Source organism: Pundamilia nyererei, unplaced genomic scaffold, assembly GCF_000239375.1.
Source record: "Pundamilia nyererei isolate P.nyererei 1_Seehausen unplaced genomic scaffold, PunNye1.0 scaffold00141, whole genome shotgun sequence".
Classification (NCBI taxonomy): Eukaryota; Metazoa; Chordata; class Actinopteri; order Cichliformes; family Cichlidae; genus Pundamilia; species Pundamilia nyererei.
Genome location: NW_005187542.1, coordinates 406,558 through 422,142, shown reverse-complemented (window position 1 = coordinate 422,142; position 15,585 = coordinate 406,558). Strand labels below are relative to the sequence as shown.

Genomic DNA, 15,585 nt, shown 5'->3' with positions numbered 1-15,585 from the left:
GGGCAGAAACCTCAGAGTCTTTTCCGTACACGTCAGATTGAAGTCCATTGATGTTTTCCTTGCTTTGCTCCACGGCCTTCTGCAGCTCTGCTGTTCGGCTCTTCTCAGAGGTCAGCTCCTGGCCGGGCCCCGACACCTGTGCCTTCAGCTTATTTTCTCCTGGTGCTTTTGTCCATTCTGAGGTGCCTCCTGACCTCAGTTACTCCTCCTGTCTCTGGCATGCCCTTTTTGCTGCCCAATCATCCATGTTGGTCCGTCACTGTCCTGCACAGTTTTAATGCAGAGTTGTTAAGGTCAGCATTCTTTTGCTCGGCCTCACTTCTCAACCGGGCTTAATGGGCGTCTCGTCACAGCTCTGTCAGCTGAAGCTGTCTGGAAATCTCCCCCGTGTAGTGAAACGGGCCTTGGATTTGACGCTCTCCGTCTCTGCTGCATGAGATCGTTTTCCTGCAGCAGTGTTGACATTTTCAGGTTGTTGTTGTGGATCCAGCTGCTGTAGCATTTGGTCAGGGTCACATCAAAGATGGTAGAGGAGTGAGCAAAGATGGTAGAGGGGAGAGCAGGAGTCCAGGTCAGCCTCGGCTTTCCGGGCCGACAAAGCAGCCTGTAATCAAGCATAAAGAGAAAAAACAAAACAAAAACAAAACAAAAACAGACGAACAGGAAAATGATGTTGTGTTGGCTGTGTTATTCAGAGAGGGGAGAAACAACGGGGCCACACAATAAATTGTGTGTCAAAGATTTAGATGTTGGATTGGTGTTTGCTATGGGTGAGGTTGGACCAGCCTTAATCAGTGTCTGAAACATCAGCCTTGTTGGAATCAAAGTTGAAATAGTTGTTTCTTGTATTTGCTTTGTGATACTTAGAATTAATGTCTAATAGAAAAATTATTTAACCCTTATGTAGTACCGTAGTGCTGATTGTCCACAAAGATGAAGCAGGCACAAAACTGCTAGACACACTCTTTATTATCAAGTAGGTGTGTACATGATAGTGGGGAAAACGCGGCTCTGGAGCTGCACAGAGTATAAAGGAGGTGAGATTTTGTTTATTCAGCATCAATGCTGGTGTTGATTCTGTTCATGCTGTGGGGTTCCCTCTGTGGCACTGCAACAGAGGGAACAGAGACATGGGACCAGGGCAGACACAGACACTGACTGGACACAGGGATATAGTGGACAGGGGAGACAGCAACTAAGGATTACACAGAGACAAACCATAAGACATGACTCTAACAAAAACCCAAAGACTAGAAATTATAAATAATATAATAAACTCAAAAACCCTGGGTCAACGACCCAGGCATCCTAACACTCACAGTTGTTACTGGTTACTGTGTTTGTGAATGTGAGCGTGAACAGTCGTGTCTCTAAGCCCTGCAACAGACTGTCAACCTGTTCACTCTGACTTTTAGCCATAGTGCCGAATTTGATGGATGGATGTAAAACCAAACTCTCCCCCCCCCCCCCCCCCCCCTCGTGGCATTTTCACGAGCACTATCACTTTAAGCCATCTATATACTATTTAGTTGTGACTTTCACATTGTGTTGCTGCCATGTTTTAACAAAACAAGATTTAACGTGTTTAGGTTACTTCTGTATATGCTGAAAGCCAACAATCCAGAAAGAAATTTCCATGTAAAGCAGTTTTGTGTATTTTCTGCTTCATCTTTGTGGTTTTTATTTTGTGACCTCTGGGAAATCGTAAATAATGGTGATTCAGAATTCAACCCTGTCAAGTGAAATATTTCCTACATGATCAGGAGCCCTTGTGATGTTTAACAGTGAAGGACTAAAAGTACAGTAGATGAGTAATACTATAAATTAGACCTTTCTTATTTATCTGATGAAGCTAGAAAAGCTGTGCCTTGTGATTATCAGTCAGTAAAACTGAGCTTCACCAACTATAAATTCCAAGTGAACTGATTGTAGAAAGGCTGTGATGGTGTCTTTCAAGTGAAATTTCTTGTAATGTAGGATCTGTATTTCTTGTACTGTCCTCTGAGCAGGTTGTTCAGTAATATTATTGCAGTTTGCTATCTGCTGTCTAATTTCAAGTGGGACTTGAAACGATCAATATCTGAGTAGGAAATCCTGTGTTTAGGACATCAAAGACTGTTAGTCCAGAGTCAAGATTTGCTGCTTTCTGTCTGCAGTCTTGAAATGTGCAGAGACAAAATAAAGACTATAAACTTCCCCGAGAAAGGGAAAGAGAGCTGTGAGTTTTTATTCAGGGATGTAGATATAATTTGTATAATTTCAACAGTTTTCTTTATTTTTGCTGATCTATGGATGAACAGTCTGGTTTCATCCGGCTCGATATAAGTGCTGTTGGATCACAACAGACTTGGCGAGTGGACAAAAGACTGAACTTTCCAACTAACAATCAAAAGCCTTGTGGTGCACTCTAACATCCACCTTTATGACTGCAACGGCATGGCTCGCTGATGTATTAAGTGCTTAAAGACTTCTTTAATCAAGTGTTTTAATAAATGGAGCCTATAAAAGCTGAAATTGTGTCTTGTTTAAGGGTGTCATTGTTGATAAGTTGGAACCGCATATTCCCATAAGCTGTAGTAAGGAATGCTGCAACGCAACCATAAAAAGCCTTAAGAGGAATGTTAAACACCTATAGGTTTGTTCTTGTAAAGACTTTGGAATTTAAATGATCCAAACAATTGTTGGACCTTTGGCTTTGGTGTAAACATTAGATATTGTTCAGGTCCATTTTCCTTGTTTTACCCTTTTTGCACCTGTTCAGTGTTTAAGGTGAATTAACCTCTTGATTGGATTTTATGATGACATGATACTGGTCATTCACACTTCTGGCTCTGCTGGCAACCAACACGTAGTAGCTGTGTCCAAACCTCGTTTTGACTGGATAAAAACTGCCAGAGTAAAACTGTTTTCACGTAAATATTATTTGTGCTAGTCACACCAAAACAATATGAAAGTTTGTAGGTTAAAGAAAAACTAATGTCTGAGACTGATGTTTGAATTTTAACAGGAGGCGATGTAAGGTAAAGCCTATAAAACATCCACAGCAAACTCGTAGAAATGGCTTAATTATTAACCTGTTTTGTATCTTACCACAGCAGTACAGTCAAGTGACAGGGAGACCTCATTATGTCATCTTTAATTGCTCCAGGATTTATAAGACAAAAGTGGAAAACAACATGAATATGATGTTTCCATGACAGAATCTGGGATCATGAGGTCCAGAGGGCTACCAAAGAGCTGCGGAAGCCTCGACTCACCGGTGTCATTGTTAAGTGTTACTGGAAAGCATATGCAGTCCTGGGGGTCTTTACACTAATTGAGGTCAGTGGTGTGTTCATTACAATTAAAAATGAAAAGAACTAAACTTAAAGCAGTGGAGATGTTGATCAGAATCATTAATCAATGCTGTGTTTACTGTGTATTGACAGTCACTGTTCTTCATCTGTTCTTCATTTCAGGAGATCATTAAAGTCGTCCAGCCAATCTTATTGGGGAAGATTATTGAATACTTTGAGAGTTATGACCCAAATAACACAAGAGCTTTTCATGAGACCTTGGGCTATGCAGCTGGATTGTCTCTCTGCACCATTGGCCTGGCATTGATGCATCACCTCTACTTTTACTATGTGCAGAGGATAGGCATGAAGATCAGAGTGGCCATGTGTCACATGATTTATAAGAAGGTGAGCAGGAGTCCATGACCTTGATAAAGGAAAAACCCTTTCTTTTCTAGTTGTTACTGAACTCTATTTAGATTGCATGCGAGGACTGCTAAAGGCCGTACCTGCATTCTTGTGCTTGTATCACCTTGCCAAGTTCTGTCATGTAATACTTTAAGAACTCTGTGGATAGATGTGTGTTTGAGGTGGAGGAATGTTGCTTCACGGATAATCTTTGTTTAAGGCTCTGCATCTGAGCAGTTCAGCCATGGGGAAGACCACCACAGGCCAGATCGTCAACCTGCTCTCCAATGATGTCAACAAGTTTGATGAAGTATGTGAAATTTACATTTTTTAGCAAATAAAAAGCAAAGACTTGAGACTAGTTGCTAAGTAATAATATTTGCTTTAACCCTTGGATGCAACAATATTTTAACTATAGCTAAACCTCATTTCCAGTGGCACCTTCTAGCACTTAAGCTTCATTTAACTACAGAGACATGTAAGCAGAATGCAACTTTACTGCTATGCAACTACTAATTTTAAAGATGCAGTTGTATTGAATTTATTTTGGATTTTCTTTAATCCACTCAGGGTTAAATGTATGCATAAAGACTCAAACATACACACCCACTAATTCATCTTTTTTATGTGTGTCACATCAGACTGTTCTGATTCTACTCACTCAGGCAAACTCTGGCAAATCTCTCCTAGCGTGAGGTTCAGGCTTAATTACACTCTTGGTACCAAATCCAGTTTCCCTCATTGGAATGTTGAGTTTCCTTTTAATCAGTGTGGGCAGAGACTGCTGTGAAAATGCCAGCTTCTTGGGGGTATTTTGTTCCTTGGTAGCTGGATGTTAATTACACCATGTCATGCTTTCACTGATCTTCATAAAGTCTTTTGAAAGTAGCCATTCCTAAATGGCGGAATTCCCATGCTTCCTTAAAAGATGTATTGCTGTTAAAGTAATATTGCAACTTATTCCAGATATTTTGCTCTGAATAGGTGACGATCTTTCTGCACTTCCTGTGGGTGGGACCGCTCCAGGCAGCTGCAGTCGTTGGGCTGCTGTGGAACGAGATCGGTCCTTCATGCTTGGGAGGCATAGGGGTCCTCTTGATTCTGATGCCTGTCCAAAGCATGTTCGGAAGACTTTTCTCCAAATTCAGGTAAACCTACAAATGCTCATTCAGTCTTAGATCCCTGAAACTGAGCTGAACTCTGATTTAGCATAACAGAAATGTGTATCTTTGTGGAACTGTAGCAAGGAACTATTGTTTTAGTCTAAAACTCCTATGATTGGTCTGATTTTATTTCAGTATTTTTGGCTAAATTCCCCCCAAAAGAAAAAGGTCTTTTACAGACTTGGTGACGAAAAACATTTTAAGGAATAATTCTGATGGAACTGATGAACATTGATGTTGCATGTTAGATGTTTGGATAGGTTTGTTCAATCGTGAGTTTTCTATTTTGTTTACAGAAGTAAGACTGCTACTCTGACGGACAGCAGAATCCGCACAATGAATGAAGTGGTGTCTGGAATGAGGATCATTAAGATGTACGCTTGGGAGAAGCCCTTCGCTGCTCTGGTCTCTGAGGTCAGAAGGTAAAAAGATGATGATGATGATTATTATTATTAATTCTGAGTCTCAAGAAATGCAAACTTAACTTTGCTCTTTTTTCCAGAACATTATGCAATTAATTTTAAAATGTGCAGATCTGGTTTTGGAGCACATCCTGACCTTCATCAACTGTGATAGTTGATGAAGGGTGTTACTCAAAGCTCTGACTTTGAAAATGAACCAAGAAGAAAATGCTTATCTTACCAAACCACTGGCTTAATTAGACACATGTGTCTGGGGCGGGAGTAAGAATGTAAATAAAGGAAAAAGAGGCAGTTTTCTGAGAGAACGTTGTAGTGTACGGTAACAGGGGAGAAACCAGTCCAGCTTTTTCCAGTTTGGATACAATACTGATAGCTGGTACTGGTGCTGATTATTGCTGCTTTATTGCTAATCTGCATTCCTCAGTAAGAGAAGGAGCGTGAACATCATTCTTTTACTCTGGATGGCATTACCTTGGCCTCCAGTAACACTGTGAGGAACCTTGGAGTCACTTTTGACCAGGATATGTCCTTCAACTCGCATATTAAACAAATATGTAGGACTACTTTCTTTCATTTGTGCAACATTTAAAAAATGTTGCACGAATCTCTTATTTTCTTTTCTAAATGTACCTGTATATTGTTCACATGTTGAAACAAATTATCAATCAATCAATCAAACATCTCTAAAATTAGACGCATCCTGTCTTAGAGTGACGCTGAAAAACTAGTTCATTACTTCTAGGCTGGACAACAGTTTGGAGTCTGGGTGTTTATTATCTATGACAACACTGCATATAGATGCATTTTTCTGTTTTATCGCTAACATTTGAATGTTAGAAAGTAATGTATGGGGGTTTTTTTTGTGAAGGGCTAAGGAATAAGTAACATTGGTCACATTTCATTGTTGGTGTTCTGTGTCTAGAAAGGAGATCTCCAAGATCATGAAGAGCTCCTACCTGCGAGGTCTCAACATGGCTTCATTTTTCTGCGCCAGCAAGCTCATTCTCTTTGTCACATTCGCCATCTATGTCCTCCTGGGAAATACCATCTCAGCCAGCCGTGTATTCGTGACGGTGTCTCTCTACAGTGCGGTGCGACTTACGGTGACGCTCTTCTTCCCTAGTGCTATTGAAAAGCTGTTTGAGAGCCGTGTCAGCGTCCGCAGGATTCAGGTACACTGCATTGGTGCTATTTTCCGACTTCACTGAAAGACTTCACTAAAAATCAGTCGAGTCAGCAGACCTTGTAACTAGGGCTGGGCGATATATCGAGTTTTTAAAAAAATATCGATATATTTTCATACGAGATATAAGATGTGACAATATCGTTTATATCGATATAGTCTATGTTATGTTATAATTATACTTGTGGAGCCGCAGGTTTGCCTCTCTTTCGTCCACTTTTGTCTCTGCGCAACGTTACTTGGCCTCGCCTCTCCTTCACTGAACACAACTCCCCCTCCCCCATAGCTTCACCTGCAGGCAATGACAAGATGAAAGCGGAAAATCTCCGTTAGCGAGTTACCGCGGATCGCCCCGTGTGTGGGGCTGGACGGTGTCAACGTGTTAGCGAGCTAACCGCGCTAACGAGCTAACCGCGCTAACGACATGCAGCCCAGAGGGGCTGCACGGCCTAAAATCCTTTCATTTTCTCAAAAATCGACAGTGCGCCTTATGTATGAATTCTGGTTGTGCTTACTGACCGCGAACCGATTTCATGTGGAACACAGCGCTCAGCAATCTGTCAAATGTTTTAATATGACTTTGCTAAGCTACGGAGCTGCACCGCTTGATGGATTGTCGGAGGATTACGGCTACCGAGGAGGAGCCTCGCGGAGTGATACGTACCGTGTGTGTAGAAGGACCACAAATGGCACCTGTTCAGACGTGGTGCAGCTGTGAAATCTGTCTTTGTTATTATGCTCAGCGTCTATTAGTTTACATTTTGACTGCACAATTGTGAGCTTTTTGTTATGCACAAAAACAACATTGTTTTCTTTTATTTATGGACCATGATTATTTAATAAATGCTGATAATTTATTTTTGAGTAATTTCTTCATGTACATCTACGCCAGGGCTGCCCAATCCCAGTCCTCGAGAGCTACTATCCTGCAGCTTTTAGATGCATCCCTACTCCAACACAGCTGAATCAAATGAATGGCTTGTTTTTAGGCCTTTGCCAAACACGATGGCATGCTGAAGAGGTAATCAAACCATTTGATTCAGCTGTGTTGGAGTAGGGATGCATCTAAAAGCTGCAGGACGGTAGCTCTCGAGGACCGGGATTGGGCACCCCTGATCTACGCTGTATGTAAATAAAAGTGCCTGTGTGACATCTGGGACACAGTGTGACTAGAACTCTCTTTTTGTTCTTAACTTAAAACTTAAAACTTTAAAAAAAATATCGAGATATATATCTTATATCTCCATCCAGCTAAAAAATATCGAGATATGAATTTTGGGTCATATCGCCCAGCCCTACTTGTAACAGAAAGGTCTGTTGACTTGTTGGAGACGTGCCCAGTACAGTTTCAGTGCAGGTTTAGAATCAGAATACTTTATTGATCCCTAGGGGAAATTATTTTTTGTTACAGTGCTCCATTATAAACAAACATTAACAAAGACAGACAATACACTAACTAAGAATAGCACAATATATACAGGCATATATATATACATAAAAGTCACTTATTAATAAATAGCTGAAAAAGAGCATGTGCAAGAAGGGTGTAGCTGTTGCAGTAAACAGTGTGTTAAGTGGATGAGGTGTACAGGGAGATGGCCACAGGCAGGAATGATTTCCTGTGTCATTCAGTGGTGCTTTTTGGTAATCTCAGTCTCTCACTGAACGTGCTCGTGTGTTTAAAGTCATTGTCTCTCGCCATGCAGCTTTTAAACAGTTAAAGCCAGCAGAATGTAGCAGTGCTTCTGAAAGTCTGGTTCTGCTTTCAATGAACAGACTCATAAAAGCAGATAAAGGCTTTAGTATTTGCTCATTACATTACTCCCTTAATGTTCAGTCCGGGACTGCTGTTCTCACACAGCATCATCTCAATGGTTCATCTGTGTAAAACAAAGTTCTTCCTCATTTGAAATTTTCTGCCCCTAAACTCGAGTTCAGATTTAAATGGAATTTTCATTGGCATCACTGTCAGTTGTATAATATTACAAATAATTTACCAGATCACTGTAGTAAAAGGCTACTCTTTAAACATGTGGCACCTTGGTGCTGTTGTGTAACACTGCATTGGGAAATGATCATGGGAGCGATTTGACTGTCATGGCTGTGTTAGATCTCAGCACTATTGCACTTCTCTCTTTCTGTGGTAAAGGAGTTCTTGACACTGGATGAGATCAGGAAAAACACAGTTGCTCTGCCACAGGATGAGAAGGATGCTGCTGTGGAGATTCAGGATCTGACTTGCTCCTGGGACAAGGTTGGATACATGTCACTTGCTGCTCTAACCAATCAGAAGACCTCAATTTAACTGAGTGCACACTTGCCCTTTGGCTACACTTTGTTTTGTTCATAGTAACTCTAAACAGCAGACTTTTAAAATGTTTTTTCTGATGTAAGATTTTTATTCTCTTTGCAGAGTTTGGATGCTGTATCTCTCCAGAGCATCTCACTCACACTCAGCTCGAATCAGCTGTTGGCTGTAATTGGACCGGTGGGAGCTGGAAAAGTAAGACATCTACTCGTGTTGCTGTGTAATCTATTTTCTTTGTCTTACTCATGCCATACGTGCTGTTATATAAAGCACTTTGAGTACTCAAAGTAGAAAAACGCTATATAAAAACCAGTCCATTTACCGCATCTGTGCCTTACCTTCTACCATCACTATCAGTCATCCCTGCTGAGCTCCATCCTGGGCGAACTTCCAGCTGAAAAAGGGGTGCTGAGAGTCAAAGGACAGTTGACCTACGCAGCCCAGCAGCCATGGGTCTTCCCTGGAACAATTCGCAGCAACATCCTTTTTGGAAAAGAGCTGAACCCCCAGAAGTACGAGAGAGTCATCAGAGCCTGTGCTCTAAAGAGGGTGAGAGATTTGCATTTGCAGTTCACAAAGTACTCAGTCATTGTTATGTGCATGATTGAGCCTTTAGAAACAGAGAAAAGGGTGATGAATAACTCCAAAGTTGCACTAGATCTTGTTTTGTTGTTTTGTTTTTTTTTCAGTGAAATCAGGTCCCGAAGCAACTACACTTTCCTCTGTTTGAGGAGTCTAATACTAATTCAATGTGAAAACACATTTGATGACTTTACTTTGTCAAAAGCAGCGTTGGTATGCATCACCTGTGCCAGCGTGTGTCACGCCCTTTCTCTTGCACCGACTCTGTTCCTGTGTGGTGCTGCTAGTACGTTCCCTCTTCATTGTCAGGAGCAGAGATGGGCAGTAACGTGTTACTGTAATCAGATTACCTTTTTCAAGTAACGAGTAATGTAATGGATTACTATTGCAAAACCGGTAATTAGATTACCGTTGTTTAAATATTAAACAAATTTCTTCCAGTCAGAGAATGTTGCATATAATTAAATTTTTGCTTGATGCATAAAGTTAAAAGATTAAAACTAATAAAACAAGTTTAAAAAAGATACTTTTCCATTTGATTACATTTTGTATGATGGATTATGCAGAAAAAGTAGAATTGGGCTGAAAGATCTATCGCTTTATCAGGTTTTTTCAGGTTGAAAATCGTGTTTTTAAAAATTAACTAAGTACCTAAGTAATTAATTACTTTTGAAAATAAGTAATCGGTAAAGTAACGGGATTACCTTTTTGGGGAAGTAATCAGTAATTAGTTACTGATTACTTTTTTCAAGTAACTTGACCAACACTGGTCAGGGGTATGAAAATACTTTGGTGTCATGTTTGTTGGAAAGGGAGGATTTGTGTTTCAGGATTAGTGAAACTTCACCCAGTCTGTTGATCACGAAGGTCTCAATAAATGAGATGGGACCTGTGTTTGTTTGACTCTGTGATGCTGCAGAATAATGAGACAGGAAAAGTTTTCTAAGCTTTATTAGACAGATGACTTCCTGTGTCAGCAGCAGCGTTTTTCTTAATGTTCCTTAAAAGAAACCAGCTGCTGTCACCTTTATGTGAGTCTTAACAGGCTGCTTTTGGCTGTATAACAATATGGTTTCAGGGTTTACTGGGGTTGAAAAGCAAGATTTAGCTGCAGGTTGATCACATAAATTCACTCGATCTGCTGTGTTATAACAACTTCCTTGGCAGAGGTAATATTTTTGGTAGTGTTTACGGACAGAGTGACGCACATGCTAACACATAGTTCAAAGTTTTGAGTGAATACTGAGTGGGGTCATCTTTTTCATGTGCAGGCTATATCCTCACAGTTAAACTGGGCTTGATTGGAGTCAGTTTGGCAATAGCACTCTGATGGCAGAATGTTGTCGTGTCTCTGCAGTCAGTCAGAAAATTTGCCTACTGTTAAGTGAGCTGGGACTTCTTGTTCCTAGTAATCCTAGAGTATTTTCCTTCCATCCAGGATCTTCTCATTATCCAGATAAAATATGGTGTCAGTGTATCACCAAACCCAAGGTCACCAATCTGCTGAGAAAGATGGCAACATAGATTTTTGGATGAGTGAGTGTGTAGACTGTAGACAGTCTAGAAACAAGCTGACTTGGTTCTGTTCATAAAGCTACTGAAAATAATGAGCCATAGATGGCAGCACTACTTTTTCTTACTATATGCTAATTGTAAGTGAATGGTACCGAGTGACTCGACTGCAGAGGTCTGAGTGCAGAGAGGATTGAGAGTCCAACTTTCGTCCTGTTGTATTCGTCTCAGCATTTCTCATCTTTGTTTTTATGATCACTTATGGCTTACTTTTATGTAGTTTTACAACAAGATTTGCATGTCTGCACTTTTGCAAATGACTGATATAACGGCTGCACTGCAGTGAGCCCTTGTTAATCTGCCTGCAGCAGAGGTTTCACATGCTGTGCTCAGTAGATGAGTTACTTGTGAGTCATGGTACTGTGCGCAATAAACAAAGTAAAACAAAAACAAATTCTGCTCTGACAAGAGCATCTTATCTAATCTGTGACTTGTAAAGGGCTAGAAATTAATTTGATAGTCTCATGAATAGCTTTGTCATCAAGATGCTCAGTCACTCAATGTTCTGACTTAGTCATTGTGAAAGGTTAGGTATTTTACATTAGCGGGGTTACTGTTTAAACTGTTTGCTTTGTTTTCTTCTCATTTATACACACACTTGTACATTTGTATAAAACAAACGGGGCTAGTGTCGCTGTGTCATTCATCTTTGCACAAAGGTTGGGTGGCATTTTTATCATGGAGTCAGCATATTATTGAATATCAAAAGGAATATTAATAATAATAATATTAAGGGTTTTTTTGTTTTTCAAATTGCAGTTGTGCCTTTGTGCTGGTAATTGTTGTACTCTGCAGCAACAACAAAGCCATAATAAGACAGGGCTGTCTTATTATGAAACTCCAGGCCTCAAGGGCCGGTGTCCTGCAGGTTTTAGATATCACCCTGGGTCTACACACCTGAATCGAACAACTAGTTCATTACCAGGCCTCTGGATAACTTCAAGACATGTTGAGGAGGTCATTTAGTCATTGAAATTAGCTGTGTTGGATCAAGTAAACATCTAAAACCTGCAGGACACCGGCCCTCGAGGCCTGGAGTTGGACACCCCTGCAATAATACATGCTCTTCTTCCCATGGTACTGTATAGTGCAGTAATAAAACTCTGCTGCCCATACATCCAGGATCTGGAGCTACTCCCAGATGGAGACCAGACACTGATTGGGGACAGAGGAGCTACACTCAGCGGAGGACAGAAAGCGCGTGTCAACCTGGCCAGGTAGTTTGACAGAGAACCAGACTGCTTTATTGTGTTCACTCAGATATTCATGACTGCTGTTAGGTTGCACATTAGTTTTTGTTTTGCTAGTAGCAGTAAATGATACACATGAAATGTCAGCATAGATTTCCCTTTAGGCAGAAAAACTTTAAAGGAACAGGAATGGACAGGTTTTAAAGGAAGGTGCAGCAGACTGTTTCCTGGCAACACCTAAGATGGTATTGACACAGTAAATGCATGCACGAATGGATCGCGTTCTTTTAGTCGTCTTGAATTAAAGCACTCCGTGAGCCAGAAGTAATGATAATCAAAAAACAACAGAAGACCTTCTCACTTTTAGATGACGGTAAAAAGACATCTCATTGTTGCTATGAAGCCTGATGCTGCCGCTACTGTAAAAAAGGGATTCATGCTTTTGATTTCAGGGCTGTGTATCAGGATGCAGACATCTATATTCTGGATGACCCACTCAGTGCTGTGGATGCAGAGGTGGGGCGGCACCTCTTTGAACAGTGAGTGACTCAGTTAAAATCATTTCAGCATTTATGACTCAATCTGTCTGCAAAGAATGTGTGGTTGTTTTTGATGCACACATTTACAATAATGTGCAAAAGTCTTGCACAAGACTGGACAAGACTGGATATTTAGCTTCCATGGAGCCAGACTAAAGAGTAGTTCTGCAGGCTTTCTGGACGTTTTCTAAGTTTTCTTTGAGTGTTCTTTTGTGTCTACACATGATTATTTGGCAAAGAACAAAAAAACTTCAGGCAACCCTTGCTTTAAGAAGTGGCTTGGAATGGCTATATTGTTTAATCAAAATTCTGCAAAACAGGTTTCTGTCCTTGCTATTCATCCTTCTGTTAGCAGTCACATCACAGGTCAGGGGTGGGGTTAAGCCCCTTACTGGAAGAATACATCAAAGCTGGAAATCGTTCAGTGTCTCCTCCCCAGCAGGAGAAAGTTTCTATTCTTGTGCATGATGTAACACATGCACTTGTGTTTTTGGCTTTTGGCAGAAGTTTTAACCTGAGCGATGGATGTTTAGCAGTGCACCATTGTTTAATGTTGTTTTTATAGCTTTAGCACTGGACACAGTGCTTTGAAACAAAAATACATCAGAAGTGAAAACTGACAAAAGCTTTGCATGTGTTGGGCTAAGCCAGGAAGGGGTGCGGGACTACCAGTGTCAGGCAGACAATTGAACTTGACCCCAAACTTCCTGTTACACTCTTCCTCTTAGATAACATACAAACTTTTTAACTGTACCAAGGAAGGAGAAAATCCTTTGACAGTGTTTGACATTTTTATGTGAAACTGAAACAAACTGGAATGAGAGGAAATGTTTTTCTTGTATCAGATGCATCTGTGGCTTGCTGAAGAACAAGCTTCGCATCCTGGTCACCCATCAGCTTCAGTACCTGAAGGCAGCTGACCAGATTGTTGTCCTGAAAGAGGTTAGTGCAGATGAAATCATCCCTGTGTACCAAACTTGTATCTGAGCACTGTGTTTACCTTCAGCTATTACATTTCAGCGCAAAAGACATGCTGTGAAAGAGAGCCAGAGATTAGTAACAAGTGTGATTCGGTGCAAAGAGGTCTATTAACACATAGTGAGTGAGAAAGGTGACTAAAGAGAAATACTTAATGCATCATGGGAATCCTTAAGCAACCTATGTCTATTGCAGCATAACTAAGGGAGGATTCAGCGTCACCTGGTCCAGCCCTAACTATATGCTTTAGCAAAAAGGAAAGTTTTAAGCCTAATCTTAAAAGTAGAGATAGTGTCTGTCTCCCGAATCCAAACTGGAAGCTGGTTCCACAGAAGAGGGGCCTGAAAACTGAAGGCTCTGCCTCCCATTCTACTTTTAAATACTCTAGGAACAACAGGCCTGCAGTGTGACAGTGAAGTGCTCTAATGGGGTGATACTACAAGGTCATTAAGATAAGATGGGGCCTTGTATGTGAGGAGCAGTATTTTGAATTCAATTCTGGATAAAAGATTATTTCAGATTAATAAAAGGATTCATCTGAAATAATCACTATACTGCAAACACTGTGGATCAGCCTTGAATAGTCTTATAGAAGATTGCTCTGAACTTTTGTTTCTGAGTGTTCTCTGGCACCACCTTCAGGTCAGTTATCAGCTTTGCACACAAGATATTAGATCAAGGGTGTCAAACTCATTTTTTACTTCAGGGGCCACATGGAGAAAAGTCTATTCTCAAGTGGGCCGTACTGGTAAAATCATTGTGTGTATATATAACTTAAAAACAACAACTTCAGATTGTTTTCTTTGTTTTAATACGATCAACATAAAAATAAAGCTAGAGCCTGTGGACCGTATGTTCAAAATAGTACAGGCACAACATAGCTATTAATCATAAAACATCCCAAGTTATTTGAAAATTCTGAGGACAAAGAACACACAAACACACAGTGCCTCAGTGATTCACAGAACTGATTCACAGATCACAGAACTATATCAGGGTGTCACTTCGCAGGCAGCAATGTAGATAAAAATAATGAAATCCTGTTCCCCAAACAAGTACATGAACCACAGAATAGGTTAAATATATAAATCAAATATAATCAATTAGAAACAGTCTCACATCAACATAAAAATATATAAACATAAAGCTGGAGCCTGAGGACAGTGTGTCCAAAAGCACAATATAGCTATTAATTACAAAACACCTCAAGTTATTTGAAAATTCTGAGGACAAAGAACACAGTGATTCACAGAAGTAAATCACAGATCACAGAAATACATCAGGGTGTTTCATGCAGCACTTTCAGTGGGTTTGCATAGTTTATTTGACTTCTGATACCTGGCATCTTTTTGCTTTCACCAACTCATCAATATCAGGCTTCACATCCTGAGTGGCAGCTAACTTTAGGATGTGATTCAAGTGCCTGTGCGTGAGCCTTGAGCACAGTTTTGTTTTATTTACGCTCATTACAGAGAAAACTTGCTCACAAAGATACGTGGTTCCGAACATGCACAACAGTTTTGCAGCGAGGGCTGTCAAGTTGGGGTAACCTGGCAAGAGATTCTGATAGAATGTGTTCAAGCCAGCTGCGGCAAATTTGCCCTTCAAATCCGAGTCACACTGCAAGTCTATTATTTCAAGTTTGATCCTGACGGGCAGATCAAAGGTATTCACGGTGAACGGCGAGCAAAAAACTTTGAAGTTGTTCTCCAGTTCACCAAAAATCTGAAATCGTTGCTCAAACTCTAGTAACAGTCCCGTTATTTTATCTTTAAACCGCTTCATATCTGCCACATCTGTTCCGTTATTTGAGGTTATGGATGTTATTTGACTGGAGGTATAACTCACAGACACACGAGACGCGCCATTACTCCAATGAGTGTCCTTTATTATTTTTCATCCCCCCCCACAACAACAACCCAGCAGAAACGTTCCTACCACTTAACATTTACCTGATACTACATC

At 40.6% G+C, this 15,585-nt stretch overlaps 1 protein-coding gene across 1 annotated transcript in view; it reads left to right on the top strand.

The window, feature by feature from the left end:
* Nucleotides 1-15,585, top strand: part of abcc4 (ATP binding cassette subfamily C member 4 (PEL blood group)) — a 47,609-nt gene that overhangs the window by 10,453 nt on the left and 21,571 nt on the right. The window contains exons 3-14 of the mRNA XM_005744231.2: nt 3,201-3,321; nt 3,459-3,683; nt 3,904-3,993; nt 4,668-4,831; nt 5,143-5,268; nt 6,191-6,440; nt 8,601-8,705; nt 8,865-8,954; nt 9,117-9,308; nt 12,036-12,130; nt 12,556-12,642; nt 13,488-13,584. Coding sequence (XP_005744288.1) covers nt 3,201-3,321; nt 3,459-3,683; nt 3,904-3,993; nt 4,668-4,831; nt 5,143-5,268; nt 6,191-6,440; nt 8,601-8,705; nt 8,865-8,954; nt 9,117-9,308; nt 12,036-12,130; nt 12,556-12,642; nt 13,488-13,584 — 1,642 coding nt within the window. The remainder of the gene's footprint in view (nt 1-3,200; nt 3,322-3,458; nt 3,684-3,903; nt 3,994-4,667; nt 4,832-5,142; nt 5,269-6,190; nt 6,441-8,600; nt 8,706-8,864; nt 8,955-9,116; nt 9,309-12,035; nt 12,131-12,555; nt 12,643-13,487; nt 13,585-15,585) is intronic.